Here is a 17,445-nt window from a genome sequence, read left to right as displayed (position 1 = left end):
CATAGGAGTTCTATTCTGTTCTATTCTGTTTGGTTATTAATAATAATCAAAAAGTGAAAAAAACTCAAATGTTCATCAACTAGTGCATGGATAAACAAATTGTGGTATATCTGTATAACAATAATATTCAGGGATTTTAAAAGTAATGAAAAACTGATACATGCTGCAGTGTGAATGAACCTCAAAAGCATGCTTAGCAATCATGTTAGCTCACAAGACATTTATCCAGTTGAGTTGAAAACTTAATGTCCATACAAAATCATGCACACAGTTTTTTTTTATAGCAACTTAATTCATAATTGCCAAAATCTAGAGGCAACCAAGAAGTCCATCAATAGATAAATGGATGAGCAAAATCTTACATCCTTACAATGGAATATTATCAGCAAGAAAAAATGAGCTAACCTGTATTGTAGAATTGAAATTAGCTAAGAGTAGAACTTAAATATTCTCACAAAAAGATAATAATAAATATGTGAGATGATGTATGTGTTAATTAATTAGGTGGGAGCAGTCCTTTCATAATGTACACATATATCAAATCACCATGATGTACACTTTAAATATATATATCAGTTAGAGCTCAGTAAAGCTGATTTTTTTAATGACCTATCAAGCCATGAAAAGACATGTAGAAAATTTAAATGCATATTGCTAAGGGACAGAAGCCAGTCTGAAAAGCCAGACTGTATGATTCCAACTACATGACATTCTGAAAAGGCAAAACTAGAGAGGCAGTAAAATAAAATGATAGGTGATTGCCAGCAGCCCGGAGGAGAGAGGAGGAACAATTAGGTGGAAAATGGGATTTTTAGGGCAGTGAAACTATGTGATTGTGTAATAGTGGGTACATGACATCATACATTTGTCAAAACTCATATAACTGTACAACAGTAAGAGTGAACCCTAATGTAAGCTATTATTTTATTTAATAGTAATATGTCAATATTGTAACAAATGTAGCATGCTACTACATGATGTTAATAGGGGAAACTGTATTCTGGAGAGAGGATATATGGGAATTCTCTGTCCTGTCTGTTCTATTTTTCTGTAAAACTAAAACTGTTCATAATACACATTATGCTAAGTAAAAGAAGCCACATCGAAAAGACCACATATGTATGATTCCATTTATGTGAAATGTCCAGAAAGACTAATCTATAGAGACAGAAACCAAAAAAGTGCTTGACTGGATCTAGGGGTAGAAACAGGGATTAACTATAAATAAGCATGAGGAGTCTTATTGGGATGATAAGGTTCTAAAAGTGCATTACGGTGATGGTTGCCCAGCTCAGTAAATTTATTAAAACTCGTTGCATTGTATACTTAACATAGATGAACTTTATGGTATCTAAATTATACCTCAATTTTGAAAACTCAGCAGTGGCCACAGGACTGGAAAAGGTCAGTTTTCATTCCAATCCCAAAGAAACGTAATGCCAAAGAATGCTCAAACTACCACACAATTGCACTCATCTCACACGCTAGTAATGTAATGCTCAAAATGCTCCAAGCCAGGCTTCAGCAATATGTGAACTGTGAAATTCCAGATGTTCAAGCTGGTTTTAGAAAAGACTGAGGAACCAGAAATCAAATTGCCAACATCCGCTGGATCATGGAGAAAGCAAGAGAATTCCAGAAAAACATCTATTTCTGCTTTATTGACTAGGCCAAAGCCTTTGACTGTGTGGATCACAATAAACTGTGGAAAATTCTGAAAGAGATGGGAATACCAGACCACCTGACCTGCCTCTTGAGATATCTTATGCAGTTCAGTTCAGTCCAGTCTCTCAGTCGTGTCCAACTCTTTGCAACCGCATGAACCACGGTACGCCAGGCCTCCCTGTCCATCACCAACTCCCAGAGTCCACCCAAACCCACGTCCATTGAGTCGGTGATGCCATCCAACCACCTCATTCTCTGTCATCCCCTTCTCCTGCTCTCAATCTTTCCCAGCATTAGGGTCTTTTCAAATGAGTCAACTCTTCACATCAAGTGGCCAAAGTATTGGAGTTTCAGCTTCAACATCAGTCCTACCAATGAATACACAGGACTGATCTTTAGGATGGACTGGTTGGATTTCCTTGCAGTCCAAGGGACTCTTAAGAGTCTTTTCCAACAGCACAGTTCAAAAGCATCAATTCTTCGGTGCTCAGCTTTCTTTATAGTCCAACTCTCACATCCATACATGACCACTGGAAAAACCATAGCCTTGACTAGACGGACCTTTGTTGGCAAAGTAATGTCTCTGCTTTTTAATATGCTGTCTAGGTTGGTCATAACTTTCCTTCCAAGGAGTAAGCATCTTTTCATTTCATGGCTGTAATCACCATCTGCAGTGATTTTGGAGCCCAGAAAAATAGTTAGCCACTGTTTCCACTGTTCCCCCATCTATTTGCCATGAAGTGGTGGGACCAGATGCCATGATCTTAGTTTTCTGAATGTTGAGCTTTAAGCCAACTTTTTCACTCTCCTCGTTCACGTTCATCAAGAGGCTCTTTAGTTCTTCTTCATTTTGTGCCATAAGGATGGTGTCATCTGCATATCTGAGGTTATTGAGATTTCTCCTGGCAATCTTGATTCCAGCTTGTGCTTCTTCCAGCTCAGCGATTCTCATGATGTACTCTGCATATAAGTTAAATAAGCAGGGTGACAATATCCAGCCTTGACGTACTCCTTTTCCTATTTGGAACCAGTCTGTTGTTCCATATCCAGTTCTAACTTTTGCTTCCTGACCTGCATATAGGTTTCTCAAGAGGCAGGTCAGGTGGTCTGCTATTCCCATCTCTTTCAGAATTTTCCACAGTTTATTGTGATCCACACAGTCAAAGGCTTTGGCATAGTCAATAAAGCAGAAATAGATGTTTTTCTGGAACTCTCTTGCTTTTATGATGATCCAGCAGATGTTGGCAATTTGGTCTCTGGTTCCTCTGCCTTTTCTAAAACCAGCTTGAACATCTGGAAGTTCATAGTTCACATATTGCTGAAGCCTGGCTTTGAGAATTTTGAGCATTATTTTACTAGCGTGTGAGATGAGTGCAATTGTGTGGTAGTTTGTGCATTCTTTGGCATTGCCTTTCTTTGGGATTGGAATGAAAACTGACCTTTTCCAGTCCTGTGGCCACTGCTGAGTTTTCCAAATTTGCTGGCATATTGAGTGCAGCACTTTCACAGCATCATCTTTCAGGCTTGGAATAGCTTAACTGGAATTCCATCACCTCCACTAGCGTTGTTCATAGTGATGCTTTCTAAGGCCCACTTACTTCACATTCCAGGATGTCTGGCTCTAGGTGACTGTGTAGATCACAACAAACTGTGGAAAAGTCTGAAAGAGATGGGAATACCAGACCACCTGACCTGCCTTCTGAGAAACATGTATGCAGGTCAAGAAGCAACTGTTAGAACCAGGCATGGAACAACAGACTGGTTCAGAATTGGGAAAGGAGTGTGTCAAGGCTGTATTTTGTCACCCTGCTTATTTAACTTATATGCGGTGTACATCATATGAAATGCCGGGCTGGATGAAGCTCAAGCTGGAATCAAGATTGCAGGGAGAAATATCAGTAACCTCAGGTATGGAGATGACACCACCCTTATGGCAGAAAGCAAAGGGAAACTAAAGAATCTCTTGATGAAAGTGAAAGAAGAAGGCAAAAAAGCTGGCTTAAAACTCAACATTCAAAAAGCCAAGACATGGCATCTAGTCCCATCACTGCACAGCAAATAGATGGGGAAACAGTAGAAACAGTGACAGACTTTGTTTTCTTGGGCTCCAAAATTGCTGCAGACAGTGACTGCAGCCATGCAATTAAAAGACACCTGCTCCTTGGAAGAAAAGCTGTGATAAACCTAGACAGTGTATTAAAAAGCAGAGACATTACTTGCCTACAAAGTTCCATATAGACAAAGCTGTTTTTTCCAGTAGTCATGTACAGATGTGAGAGCTGGACAATAAAAGAGGCTGAGCACTGAAGAACTGATGCCTTTGAACTGTGGTGCTGGAAAAGACTCTTGAAAGTCCATTAGACAGCAAGGAGATCAAATCAGTCAATCCTAAAGGAAATCAACCCTGAATATGCCCTGGAAGGACTGATGCTAAAGCTGAAGCTCCAATACTTTGGCCACCTGATGAAAAGGGCCAATTCATTGGAAAGACCCTGATGCTGGGTAAGATTGATGGCAGGAGGAGAAGGGGTCAACAGAGGATGAGATGGTTGGATGTCATCACCAATTCAATGGACATGAGTTCGAGCGAGCTGCGGAAGTTGGTGATGGACAGGGAAGCCTGGTGTGCTGCAGTCCATGGGGTCACAAAGAATCAGATAGGACTGAGCAACTGAACAACAACAAAAGCAAACCATGTAACTGCAGACATGCACACCATTATCCTTTTGATGTTTCTTAGGAATAAAAAGAAGGCCACTGTGTCTGGAGCAGAGTAATGGGGACAGTGGAGGGATAGGGCCCAGAAGTGGACAGGGGCTCCATCATGCAAGACTTTGTGGACCATGATAGGACTTTGGATTTTATTATGAACATGATAGACTTTTGAGCAGGGTACTGGGACTTGGTGAGTTTGTGGTATCCATTGTAAGGAGCGAGAAAGAAACAATTAGAAGTCAATGATGACTAAGCAGCCTTGAAACCCACCTGAGACTGGGAACCATTATTGAATGATGGTGTAAATATGCAGTTATGTGATTTATTTCAACAGCTTTTGGTCATCCTCGCTTTGGGAGCAGAATAAACATTTGAGTGGTCAGATTGATTTAAAGTTGGGATTTAAAGTTCAGATGCTAGAAGGAAATTGCCTAACATGGTTTACCATGGTAAACTAAGTCATAAGTATTAATAAGTGCTCAGGTAGGTTCTTATAGAGAAAAATTGAATGCTCAGGAGCCCTTGAGAAAGAAAGTACTATATTTCTGCCTTTTGCCTTCTTTCACAACTGCTGTTGGCAATTGCTGTAAGCAATTAGAAGCAATTTAGTGAAAAGAACATTAAGAGTCAGGAGACAACTATGAGCCTCAGCTCTCCCAGTGCCTGTGACACCAGGCTAAATTGTCACATCTGCCAGCTATGAGAAGGCTAAAGAAGTCATCTTTCTTGGTTAAATCTTTCCAAGAAATTCGCTTTGTACCATTAAATAAAACACTTCAACTTTTCTTGGCAGTAGTTCTCCTGAATTTTCTCTTTCCTACCAAATTTCGCCATTCTACCTTGTGCTAATGACTACTTATACAATATCTCTTCATAGAAGAAAAGGGAATTCATATCAGATGCTATACCTGCTCTGCTCAGAACCCTCCGATGGCGTCCCATCTCATTGAGAACCAAGTCCATACTCCTTGTGATAGCCCCTGTGATTTGGTCCCTTTGGAACTCATTTTGTGCCATTCTTCATCATTAACTGTGTCTTAGCTGCGCTGGCCTTTCTGCTACTCAAAGAGGCTAAGGGAGTTCTTTCCTGGCTCAGAGCTTTGACAGTGCTGTTCTCTCAGCCTGGAAGACTTCTCCATCTCTGTATGGGTGAGTTTCTTTTCATTTTACAGGTCTCTGTTTAAACATCACCTATTCAGAGAAGCTTTCCTGACCAACCTATATGAGGTAGCCCCCGTCCACACCCTATTACTCTCTATCACATTACTATGTGCTATTTTTGTAATATTGCTTGTCACAATATGTTGTTTTCTTGTTTGTTTCTGTATTTTTCCATCTGCTTCTACAACCCTACCCCTCACACACTGTGAGGTCCTTGAGAATAAGCTCTTATCTGTATTATCTGTTCATCATTATTCCCAGAGTATAGAACAGAGTGAGTGCTCAGTACCGATGTGTGTGTCAAAGGAGGAAGAAGAGAGAAGCCTCTTTTGTTACCTGTGCCAAATAAGTAATCCCTCATTAAGATTATTATTCAAGATTTTTAGAGCAATGAAAATACTCTGTATGATACCATATGATGAATGCTTGTTATTATACAGTTGTCCAAATCCATAGAATGAAGAACATTAGGAATGAACCTTAATGTAAACTATGGGTTTTGGGTAATCATGCTGTGTCTGTGAGTTCATCAGTTGTAACAAACGCATCACTCTAGTGAAAGATGTTGATAGGAGTGGGCTATGCACGTGTGAGAGAAAGGGTTGTAGGGAATATCTTTGTACTTTCCTGTCAATTTTGCTGTGAATTTTAAAGTACTACAAAAACTGTCTTCATGAAAAAATTAAAATTAAGAATTAGATACAGCTCTGGGAAAAAATATTCCTCAAACACTTAGTTATTTGTGTTGCCCTCTACTGGACTCTCCTGTAAATGGGATAAAATCTTGATATCCTGGATAATCTGGAATATTAGAAGATTATCAATTTTTTATAATTTTATAAATGTATTAAAGTGTAGTTGATTAACAATGTTGTGTTTCAGGTGTACAGAAAAGTGATCAGTTAGAGATACATATGTATCTTTTTTCAGATTCTTTTTCCTTGTAGAGTATTACAAATTAGGAGGATTATCGTACTATAGACTTTCAGAGTCAGAAAGAACTAGAAGTCACCTAGTCTAACCTCTCTCTCCACGTAGAAACCTTTCTACAGCATCGATCCCAGGAATTCTTTAGAGGTGCTTCAGTAGCCACTATAGGAGGTAAAGGATTTACTAAATATATAGGGTTCGAATCCCCAGATGACCATCTGCTACTCACACTTTAGCCAGAGTATTGCTACTTTTGTTTGTTTTATATGTTGGGATTCCACATAAAATTTCATTTGAAAAAAAAAATTCTGCTGCTTAAGAAAAGTTTAAAAACTATTGATCTGACTTCTGCCCAAACATGCACACCTACTAGGAACTTGCTGTCTTGAGATTCCTTCATGCTGTTTCCACATCTTTGTCTTCGATATTTAAAGGTGATGCTACTGACAGCAGTCACCACTTCAGCATGTGCTTGTCACTGCAAAGACAAATATGCCCTGAACAATTCTATCTACATTTAAAGCCTGACCATTGGTTTGAGGGAGTAGCCATGAGTTGAAGAAGCTATTTATTTCCTAGATTCAGTCTCCTGGAGGCCTGCAGCTATGCTGCAATACTCAGAACTCCTTCAAATATGACCTTCCAGCATATCTTCCACCCTCTTTATTTGTTTCACATCAGTGAATTACCTTCCACATTAAATTTCACCCTAGAGAAATCCATCCACTTTGCCAATTGATGCAAGTCATTTCAGTTTTAAGTGTGTCTACCAAACAGTACTGCCACATCTAACTTTATTTGGAGACATGTTTAATACAAAGCTCCCTATTCTATCACACATTTAAAGAAACAAAAAACTAATGACATGTCTCTAGAGCCAGGACCAGCCTCTATGAAAACCCATGGTTGGTCTGTTTGTATGTTCTGAGAGGGAGATTGGTCAATGAGTCATGGGCCCTTAAAGTTTCCTAATTTGGGTACTGATCAGTCTATTTTTTAGTGATATGTTCCTTTGTTTTTCTAGTTTATCACATTTGAATTTGTAAATGTATAATCCAAAGGTAATTTTTCTATTTATTCAATATAAATAATATAAATCTTTTCCTCCATATTTTAGACATTTCACCATTCCTATAAATTCTTTAAAAATTTTTTTAAATTTTTTTAATATAAATTTATTTATTTTAATTGGAGGTTAATTACTTCACAATATTGTATTTAAAAAGCTTTCTTCAGAGCCTATCATGTGCCAAGTACTGTGCTAGGTATTGACAGTATAAAGATGCATAAGGTACAGTCCTTGCTCTCAAAGAGTTTATAGTCTAATAGAGGAGACAGGTATAGGAACTAATCATTGCAGCCTGGTCTGCTAAGTACTATGGTGGAGGTTTGAATAAACTGCTAGAACAATTGTATGCCTGGGAAAAGAAGGTGGAACTTTAGGGACATCTTCACAGCTGGATTTTAAAAGATGGCAAGGAGGTTGTCAAGCAAAGATGACACATGCAAAGCCACAGAGACTTGCAGAATGTTTTATGTTTAAGATAGGGAGAAGAGTCTGATGCAGTTAAGTGTTAGGTACTTGAGGGCGATGGTGAGATGAGACCTGAGAAACAGTCAAGGACAAAATTATGAAGGGCCTTGTGTCCTATGCCAAAGAAAGGATCTTTTCTTCCTGTGGGCATGGGGACTCATTGAGGGGTTTTTAAGCAGGGTAGTGATATCGTCAGAATCGTGCTTTAGAATGTTATAATGAGCAATGTAACGGTGCAATAGAGCAGGGAACTGTGGGAGTTCCAGAGCACTGCTAGAGGCTCTGGAACACGTGGCAAATTCCTTAAGTAGTCTGGGACATACATTGTCTTTGTTTCCTAACTGTAAAAGAGGAATAGCCATTTTTTCCAACTTCACATAGTGCTAATGAGAGTAAATGAGATCATAAATCCTCTGAGCCTCATAGAAGAAAGCTTCCGGTTTAGAGTTAGGTGGTTGGAAGTTGAGACAAGCATGTCTACACCATATACTTTGACACTTATTCATGCACATCTTATGGTTTTTTTTTTTTTTTTTTTTTTTACGTTAGTCTTTCTTACACCTTAATTCAACTTAGTCATTAGCTCCTCAAGGGCAGGGTCAAGAGTATTTTGCATTGTCTACAAACCTTTTTACAGAGACAGAGCACAGAATGAGTCCCTAGCACCTACCTGCAGTCTGATTGCATACGGTGTCCTGTCTCAGGTGGACTGCCTGAGACTGAAGCATCCAAAAAGGCCCCTGGACTACTGGGAACCAACAGTGATGTTATATTTCAGGGCTCTTCCTCTAGGGGTGAACACAGAGATTCCAAGCCTTGTTCAACCAGGCCTGTGGGTGCCAGGACGGCTTTTTACTTCTTGTAAAATTTACTTCTTGCAAAATTGTATGAAAATTACTTTTCATATAAAAAGTTCCTTTTCTATGAAATAGAAATGATTACCATTTCACTAGGAAGTCACAATCTACAGGTGAAAGATACTGAGTAGAATATATGTATATAACAACTGTGGATGTCTGTGTGTATTTAGTCACTAAGTTGTATTCTACTCTTTGCGATCCCATGGACTGTAGCTGCCAGGCTCCTCTGTCCATGGGATTTCCCAGGCAAGAATACTGGAGTGGGTTGCCATTTCCTTCTCCAGGGGAGCTTCCAGACCCAGGGATTGAACTGCGTCCACATCTCCTGCATTTGCAGGCAGATTCTATAACACTGAGCCACCTGGGAAGCCCAATAATTGTGAATAATTTTTTCAGAATTTAACTAGTCCTTTGTTTGCAGAAAAGGTGTAAAAAGAATGCTAAAAATTGTATATTCTGTCTTTTGGGGTATTTATAATTAACATAGACATAACATGACAACTCTAGATGTTTTTAATCCAAGTTTTGAACAGTGTAAGTGACACATGCTCAAATGTTGTAGAGAGGCTTCATCCTATGGCCAAAACAATATGTGAGGAGCATCCATATGTTTTTCTTGTATGTCAGAAGTTACCCTAGATTTGCATCAGCAGAAGCTAGAAAGTCTGAAAGCATTCCCTGCAATTTTAAAGCAGGCACCATCCTCTCTCTCCTAATTCAAAAGAGGTTGTGATCAGTTCACTGGACACAATGGCATTTCCTCCTATCCACACCTAATATAAACTGTAGCCAATTAAATGGGGTCTATTACGTAGGTTGGGGATGCAAGCACATAAAGTCATTGGCTCTTGAGATACTCATCTTGTGTGCCAGGACCAGGTGCAGAAATACAAATACATATATATTAAGCCTGGGCCAGCTGCCTTGCCAGTGCTTTTGTGTTTTTTTCTGTTTAACTAGAAAAGGTTGAGCAGGCACAATTTCCATCAATCATACCTAAAATGTTATTTTTCTTGTGGAGGAAGAAAGTACATTTAATTCCTCAGCCCAATACTGATGTCTAAACCATTGAGGTTTTTTAAGTTTATTAAATGAGAGTTTAAAGTAAAAAGTGATATTTTTTATTAACCAGAGTGCTCAGGGAGGGAATATTCTGGTTAATTAAATTTTCTGATTCAGGGAACAGTTACATGACACATTTTTTTTGTTTCATACATATTCTTTAACCTCTTTAAAAATTTTATCTGTACTTTTCTGCCTTAGTAAGCACTGTAGACTGGAGCTGGCTGAAGTTTACTGCTATCTCTTAGTTACTCAGTGTTCCTATGCCCTAGATTCTAATTGGATAAGACCCTTGGTGGTAGCGGATACTGATGAAATCTGGGCTGAACCTGGGCTGCATGCTGGGAAATTGCTTTTGGGAACTTGTTTGGTTTCTTCTCATTTACTTTCTTCCCTAAAAGTAGACTATATGAAAAAAAAATTCACTAGCCAAGTGAAGACTTTGATTTGCTAATCTATACTTTACTGAATAAAGACATATTTTACAACAGGAAAATTCCACCTGTGTCATCTGAGAAAAATGTACTAAAGAAGCTAAATCCAGAGAAATGAGACCTTGCACGTCCAAAGGAAACAAGTGAATTCAGTTCATCGTGACCTGTCTATTCAATTTATTCCCTAGCTGAGTTAATCTTACAGCAATCTTCAGGGACCTACTCACCACTTTGACTCTTCTGTAGTGCAAATGCTAGGTTCTGTTTATAAGCTATCTAAGATTCTTGGTGGTAAATAGAACTGCTTTGCACTTTTTCCATTAGTTTACCTTGGACTGTATAATTATCCAAAAGGAAATATGGTCTGTAGATTCTAAAAGCGACCTTCTGGCACTTTGCAACGTAATGAATTTGTAGTCAGTATTCTTGATTCATTTTCAGGTAAATATTACCTTATTTCTACTCTCCCAAGCCTTCATTTGTCTTCAACAGTGACTGCTTATCATGCCAAATGGTGTGTAGAGAGTGAGAACTGTGTAGAATTATGCTGCTGTCACGTTTATTTTATTTCTTGGATAACATTTTTGGTTTTGTCACACAGTTAATGGATTTGTTTCTTTTAACGAGTAGGGCCTTCTTGATCTAATCCTTTTTCACACATATTCCTGCATAAATTCTAAATCCAAAGGTGCTAGGTCAGTAGATAAATTGGGGTTATAGAGGAAGAGACCACCACAAAGTCAATTTGTACAGATTTGGCCCTGGGTCATTTACTCGCCTTTGGGGGATTTTAAAAACTCATTTATCCCAAACCCAAATAACCTGAAAGTTAAAATGATTAAAGTTGGTGGGTTATTATAGGAGACATCTGGATAGAAAAGTTGCTCCTAGAAGGATCTGTTGGGTTCATTTTTTAACCAAAAGTTCCTCAAATCAGAAAATGGCAAAGGGGATAGAAGCCACCATAAAAAGTAGTGAAGTGGTAAATTGGGAAAGACAAATAAAGAGGTAGTATAAAACTGACAAAATAGACTCATTTCACAGCATTACAAAACTGAAATGGTAAAAGGGAAAGAGACATGAAAGAGAAGAAGAGAATATTATGAGAAAGATGATAAGCAATAGATATTGAGAGAATGATATGAAAATTGTTTAGTTAAGTGATTAAGCTTTTGGGCTGAGGAGCCAGAGGCTGTCTAAATTCAAATTCAAGATCAGCCATTTCCTAACCTTAAGACCTTGGATGACTTATTCAGTTCAGTGCCTCAGTCGTGTCTGACTCTGCGGCCCCATGGACCGCACCACACAGGCCTCCCTGTCCTTCAACATCTCCCAGAGCTTGCTCAAACTCATGTCCACTGAATCAGTAATGCCATCCAGCCATCTCATCTTCTGTTGTCCCCTTCTCCTCCTGTCTTCAATCTTTCCCAACATCGGGGTCTTTCTTGATATCATGATCCAAGAATCCCTGATCTCTGACCTCATGGACATGAAAACACCAAATGCATATTAGCAAATGCAGTTGACTGAGCCCTGTGCTTTTTCTTTAAAATAGACTCTGTGGTTTACAGTTCACCAGGTCATGTAAGAAACTATGTGTTTCTGGTAAAGCAAAAAAATGACCTAACCTCAAAGCTGTAGATATATTTCTCAAAGTTTTCAGAAATATGTATGTTGAACTTGGTTTGTCTTCCAAATACATTTGTGTTGATGATGTGAAAGACAAAATGCACTTGAAGAAATTATTTTATCCAGCTATTGGAATAGGGAGAGGATTGATTAATGAGTAATATATTAAAGGAAAGGAAAGAGGCCTGGCATTATAAAGGCAGGTAAATAAGGGGGTCATGTGCAAGTCTTACAGGAATCATTGGGAAAGCTGGAGATGGGTTTTATCTCAACAATATGCCAGGGTAGGATGGTCACTTGCAGTTCGCCTTTTCCTGGAAAAAAAAAAAAAATGATAGGGATGGGAGTTCTTAACTATCACCACTTTCTGGGGAGAACAGGGCTCAGATAAACTTCAACATCGTAATTTCCTCCTTTTGGTTAAAACAAATATCATCCATCACTGAATAATTCAGAGGCCACCAGATAGTGATAAATCATAAGCCACCAGAGTAGGGTGAACAGGCATCTAAGAAATAGTCTCATGAGGAGTCTTGGTGTTATTCCTATAAATCCACTGGTTGAGAGGTGGTGGTAAAAATCAGTTGTTTTAGGGGCTTGGAGATCAGGCATCTTAAAAGAGGGAAAAATAAACTGTAAAAAAATACTAATGAAAAAGTTTGCATTATAGTAAGAGCCAAGAAGTAAACCATAAAGGTCAAGTGTATTCTAAGACAAGTGGAGGAAAACCCATTTTGCAGGAGCACTGTGGAAGGAGGATGCAGGTGCTTTTGGTGACAGTATCCAAAGTCTAGATTACCTCTCATATAAGGATGTATGTGACCTGAGCATTCCTCCAGACTTCCTTAGTGGTCCAGGCATCAGCTTATTCAAGGAGGTTTCCAGTCAGGCATTGTCTGCTGCAGTGATGAGTTCTTCCAGGTACATGTGGCTTTAGTTTGCAGGACTGCTTCAGATCCCAGGGAAGAGAGCAAGCTGTAAGGCAACATGGGATCCCAATAGGGATTTGGGCAGTCAGGTTAAAGAAAATTTGGAGAAGTTAGATTTGAGAATATTAGCCAGATATTGAAGAAAACTAGAAGAATTGAAAAGTTGCTAAGGATCAACAATTTGGGCAAGGTAATAGGATCCAGTCCAGTTTCCAAATAGGTACCAAAGCTGGTTTTTCTACACAGGAATGGAAGTCAATTACATCTACCACAGAAGACAAAGTTGGCATAGTCATCAGCAACCTGCAGTTTATAAAGATATACAAAATTGTCCAAAGACAATAACTAGATTCTGATAACCTGGAATGGTATGCTATAGATGAGTCAGTTTTCCTTTGAAACCAAAAAACTTTCTATTCATTTTTCTCCTTTTGATCAAAGATAATCTCAAATAAAGATTCTTCTTTTTTGGCCATTCTGCTTGGCATGTGGGATTATAGCTTCTCGACCAGGTGTCAAACCTGGGCCCCTTGCATTGGGAACATGGGGTCTTAACCACTGAACCATGAGGGAAGTCCTAGAAAGACTGTTCTTAAACTCTAAGGTTGGTCTCACAAGAAACAGAAGGAAAAAAATAGATGAACTGGACTTCATAATAATTTAAAACTTTTGTGCATCAAAGGACATCATCAAGAAAGTGAAAAGACAGCCTACAGAATGGAGGAAAATGTTTGCAAATCATATATCTGGTAAGAGTCTGGTATCCAGGATATGTAAAGAACTCATGCAACTCAACAACAAAGAGAGAAACAACCCAATGTAAAAACTGACAAAGGACTTGAATAGATATATCTGCAAAGAAGACATACAAATGGGTAATAAACACACAAAAAGATGTTTGACATCATCAGTCATCATGGAAATGTAAATCAAATCCACTATGAGACTCCATGCCCACTAGGATGACTAGAGTTAAAAAAACAAACAGGAAATAACAAGTATTGGTGAGGATGTGGAGAAATTAGAACCCTTGTACATTGCTGGTGAGAATGTAAATTGCAGCCCCTGTAGAAAACAGCTTGGTTATTCCTCAAAAGTTAAATATAGAATTACCACATGTCCTAGCAATTCCACCCCTAAGTATGTATCCAAAAGGATTAAAAACAGGTACTCAGAAAAATACTTGTACACAAATGTTCATAGCAGCAATATTCACAACAGTCAAATAGTGGAAACCACCCAAATGTCCATCAACAGATGAATGTATAAACAAAAGTGGTACATACATACAACAGAATATTACTCATATAAAGGAATGAAGTACTGATGATTGCTATAACATGGATGAACCTCAAACACATGCTAAATAAAAGAAGCAGACAGAAGATCACATGTTATTCTATGATGCCACTTATATGAAATATCCAGAAGAGGTAGATCTGTAGAGACAGAATGCAGATTGGTAGTTGTCAGGGACATGAGAGGAAAGAATAGGGAATGACTGATTAGTTCAGGGTTTTCTTTTGAGGTGTGAAAATGGTTTGGGGACTAGATTGAGGTAGAGATTGAACAGTGTTATAAATGTACTAAATGCCACTGAATTGTATGCTTTAACATGATCATTTTTTATTATGTGACTTTTACCTCAATTTAAAAATATTAAAAAATAAAAATTAGGCCTCATTAGATTTGGCCTGATTATTTACATACGTGTTGCAAAAATGCTAATTTAGCATATATACTTTAAGCTTGCTTTGCTGGAATTTTTCATAAGAAATCTCATTTTGAAAGTTTTAAAGGCTATTAAGGCTAGGAAACCAAGCTAAGATTTTTACCTGCAGTACCTATGAATTTGAAAGAACTCTCGTCTTAGGTTCTCCAAAATGTTTTTAAGTTTCCAGAGCCTGCCAAGAAGTAACCTTCCTTATTCACCTCTAAGGCTGGGAACCATATAAACCACGTACCAGGCTAGATTTCCCAAGAGAGTTTTCCATGTATTGGCTCAATAAAGTCAACCTTAGTTCCTAAAAAGTGTCTGATCAAATCTGATTTAATGAGCATCTTTATCAAATATGACATTCCAGGCAAGACCTTGGTTACAAAACCAATGTTTCCAATAATGTCCTAATAACAAGTAGAAGAGATATATTCTCATTGAACCTACAGAGGTAATTACATTGCTATGAAAATAAAAATAAGGTAAGAGTTTTCAAATCCTGGAAGGCTCAGGCATGGGGACTCTGGCAAATAAAAACATATAATGGCCAGTGAGGGCATTAATGAATCTCTAGGAACTTCTTATGCAGCATATAATTCCTGAAATATTTATATTAATAACATTTTGCCTATACAAATTTAGCTTAGGGAAGGCTAAGCATCTTTTCTGGTTTGGCAACTCTTCTCATGCATGTCATCAATAGTAATATATCAAATAAACCTAATTATTTCTAGCACCTCTCATTTTCTAAGGTAAAAGAACAAATCTGTTATGACTTCACAGGGGGCCTCTGGAAATTATTAAAATACAATAAGGGGTTACTGAAAAATAATACTTGGTTCTCTATTTAACCAAAATGACAATAAAGGATCTTAAAAATGAGCGTAGGAGGTAATATGATTGTAAAGTATCTCATCTCTTTCATAAGTGAGAAGACTTTGCTTTCTTAAATTATGTTATAATAAAGTCAGTGTAAACCATAGAAGGTTATTCCAGTAAGACATAGAATCTTTGTTATCGAGGAAGCAAAACACTTGCAACCTGTTATTAAAAGAAGGAAGACAAATAATCCAGAAAACTTGTCATTTTAGCAGAGAAAATCAAAATCTAGTTTTGCATCAGTGTAATATTTGATAATATGGACCTAACAGAAGCAGAAGATATTAAGAAGAGGTGGCAAGAATACACAGAAGAACTATACAAAAAAGATCTTCATGACCCAGATAACCATGATGGTGTGATCACTCACCTAGAGCCAGACATCCTGGAATGTGAAGTCAAGTGGGCCTTGGGAAGCATCACTACAAACAAAGCTAGTGGAAGTGATGGAATTCCAGTTGAGCTATTTCAAATCCTGAAAGATAATGCTGTAAAAGTGCCACACTCAATATGCCATCAAATTTGGAAAACTCAGCAATTGCCACAGGACTGGAAAGGGTCATTTTTTCATTCCAATCCCAAAGAAAGGCAATGTCAAAGAGTGTTCAAACTACTGCACAACTGCACTCATTTCACATGCTAGGTACAAGGGGCTTCCCTTGTAGCTCAGTCGGTAAAGAATCTGCCTGCAGTGCAGGAGACCAGAGTTTGATCCCTGGGTTGGGAAGATCCCCTGGAGAAGGAAATGGCAACCCATTCCAGTATCCTTGCCTGGAAAATCCCATGGACAGAGGAGCTTGGTGGGCTGCAGTCCATGGGGTTGCAAAGAGTTGGGCATGACTGAACGACTAACACTTACTTACTTACTTCACATGCTAGCAAAGTAATGCTCAAAATTCTCCAAGCTAGGCTTCAACAGTGGAGAAGGCGATGGCACCCCACTCCAGTGTTCTTGCCTGGAGAATCCCAGGGACAGAGGAGCCTGGTGGGCTGCCGTCTATGGCGTCACACAGAGTCGGCAGACAGGACTGAAGTTACTTAGTAGCAGCAGCAGCAGGCTTCAACAGTACATAAACCAAGAACTTACAAATGTTCAAGCTGGGTTTAGAAAAGTCAGAGGAACCAGAGATCAAATTCCCAACATCCATTGGATCATAGAAAAAGCAAGAGAGTTCCAGAAAAACATCTACTTCTGCTTTATTGACTATGCCTTTGACTGTGTGGATCACAACAAACTGTAGAAAATTCTTCAAGAAATGGGATGACCAGACCACCTGATCTGCCTCCTGAGAAATCTGTATGTGGGTCAAGAAGCAACAATTAGAACCAGACATGGAACAATGAACTAGTTCCAAATTGGGAAAGGAGTACATCAAGGCTATATATTGTCACCCTGCTTATTTAACTTATATGCAGAATACATCATGCAAAATGCTGGGCTGGAGGAAGCACAAGCTGGAATTAAGATTGCCAGGAGAAATATCAATAACCTCAGGTATGCAGATAACACCACCCTTATGGCAGAAAGTGAAGAGGAACTAAAAAGCCTCTTGATAAAGGTGAAACAGGAGAGTGGAAAAGCTGGCTTAAAACTCAACATTCAAAAATGAAGATCATGGCATTCAGTCATATCACTTCATGGCAAATAGATGGGGAAACAATGGAAACAGTGAGAGACTTTATTTTCTTGGGCTCCAAAATCACTGCAGATGGTGACTGCACCCATGAAATTAAGACGCTAGCTCCTTGGAAGAAAAGCTATGACCAACCTAGGCAGTGTATTAAAAAGCAGAGACACTACTTTGCTGACAAAGATCCATATAGTCAAAGCTATGTTTTTTCCCTGCAGTCATGTATGGGTATATCAGGGCTATCCTGATTGCTCAATTGGTAAAGAATCCACCTGTAATGCAGGAGACCCCGGTTTGAT

General features: G+C 38.6%; 1 protein-coding gene across 3 annotated transcripts in view; it reads left to right on the top strand.

Annotated features, from left to right (window-relative positions):
- HDAC8 (histone deacetylase 8) overlaps nt 1–17,445 on the top strand; it is a 248,094-nt gene that overhangs the window by 46,435 nt on the left and 184,214 nt on the right. The window contains exon 5 of one of the 3 annotated variants that reach the window (XM_044937266.2): nt 10,419–12,603. The exons of the other annotated variants lie outside the window; for them this stretch is intronic. Within the exon in view, the coding sequence (XP_044793201.1) occupies nt 10,419–10,479 (61 nt within the window). The 3' untranslated portion in view covers nt 10,480–12,603. Of the gene's footprint in view, nt 1–10,418; nt 12,604–17,445 lie in introns of those variants that run through there. 3 annotated transcript variants of the gene reach the window in all.

The sequence above is a fragment of the Bubalus bubalis genome, chromosome X (assembly GCF_019923935.1).
Source record: "Bubalus bubalis isolate 160015118507 breed Murrah chromosome X, NDDB_SH_1, whole genome shotgun sequence".
Lineage (NCBI taxonomy): Eukaryota > Metazoa > Chordata > Mammalia > Artiodactyla > Bovidae > Bubalus > Bubalus bubalis.
Note: the sequence above shows the minus strand (reverse complement) of the source record. Positions and strands in the feature narration are given on the sequence as shown.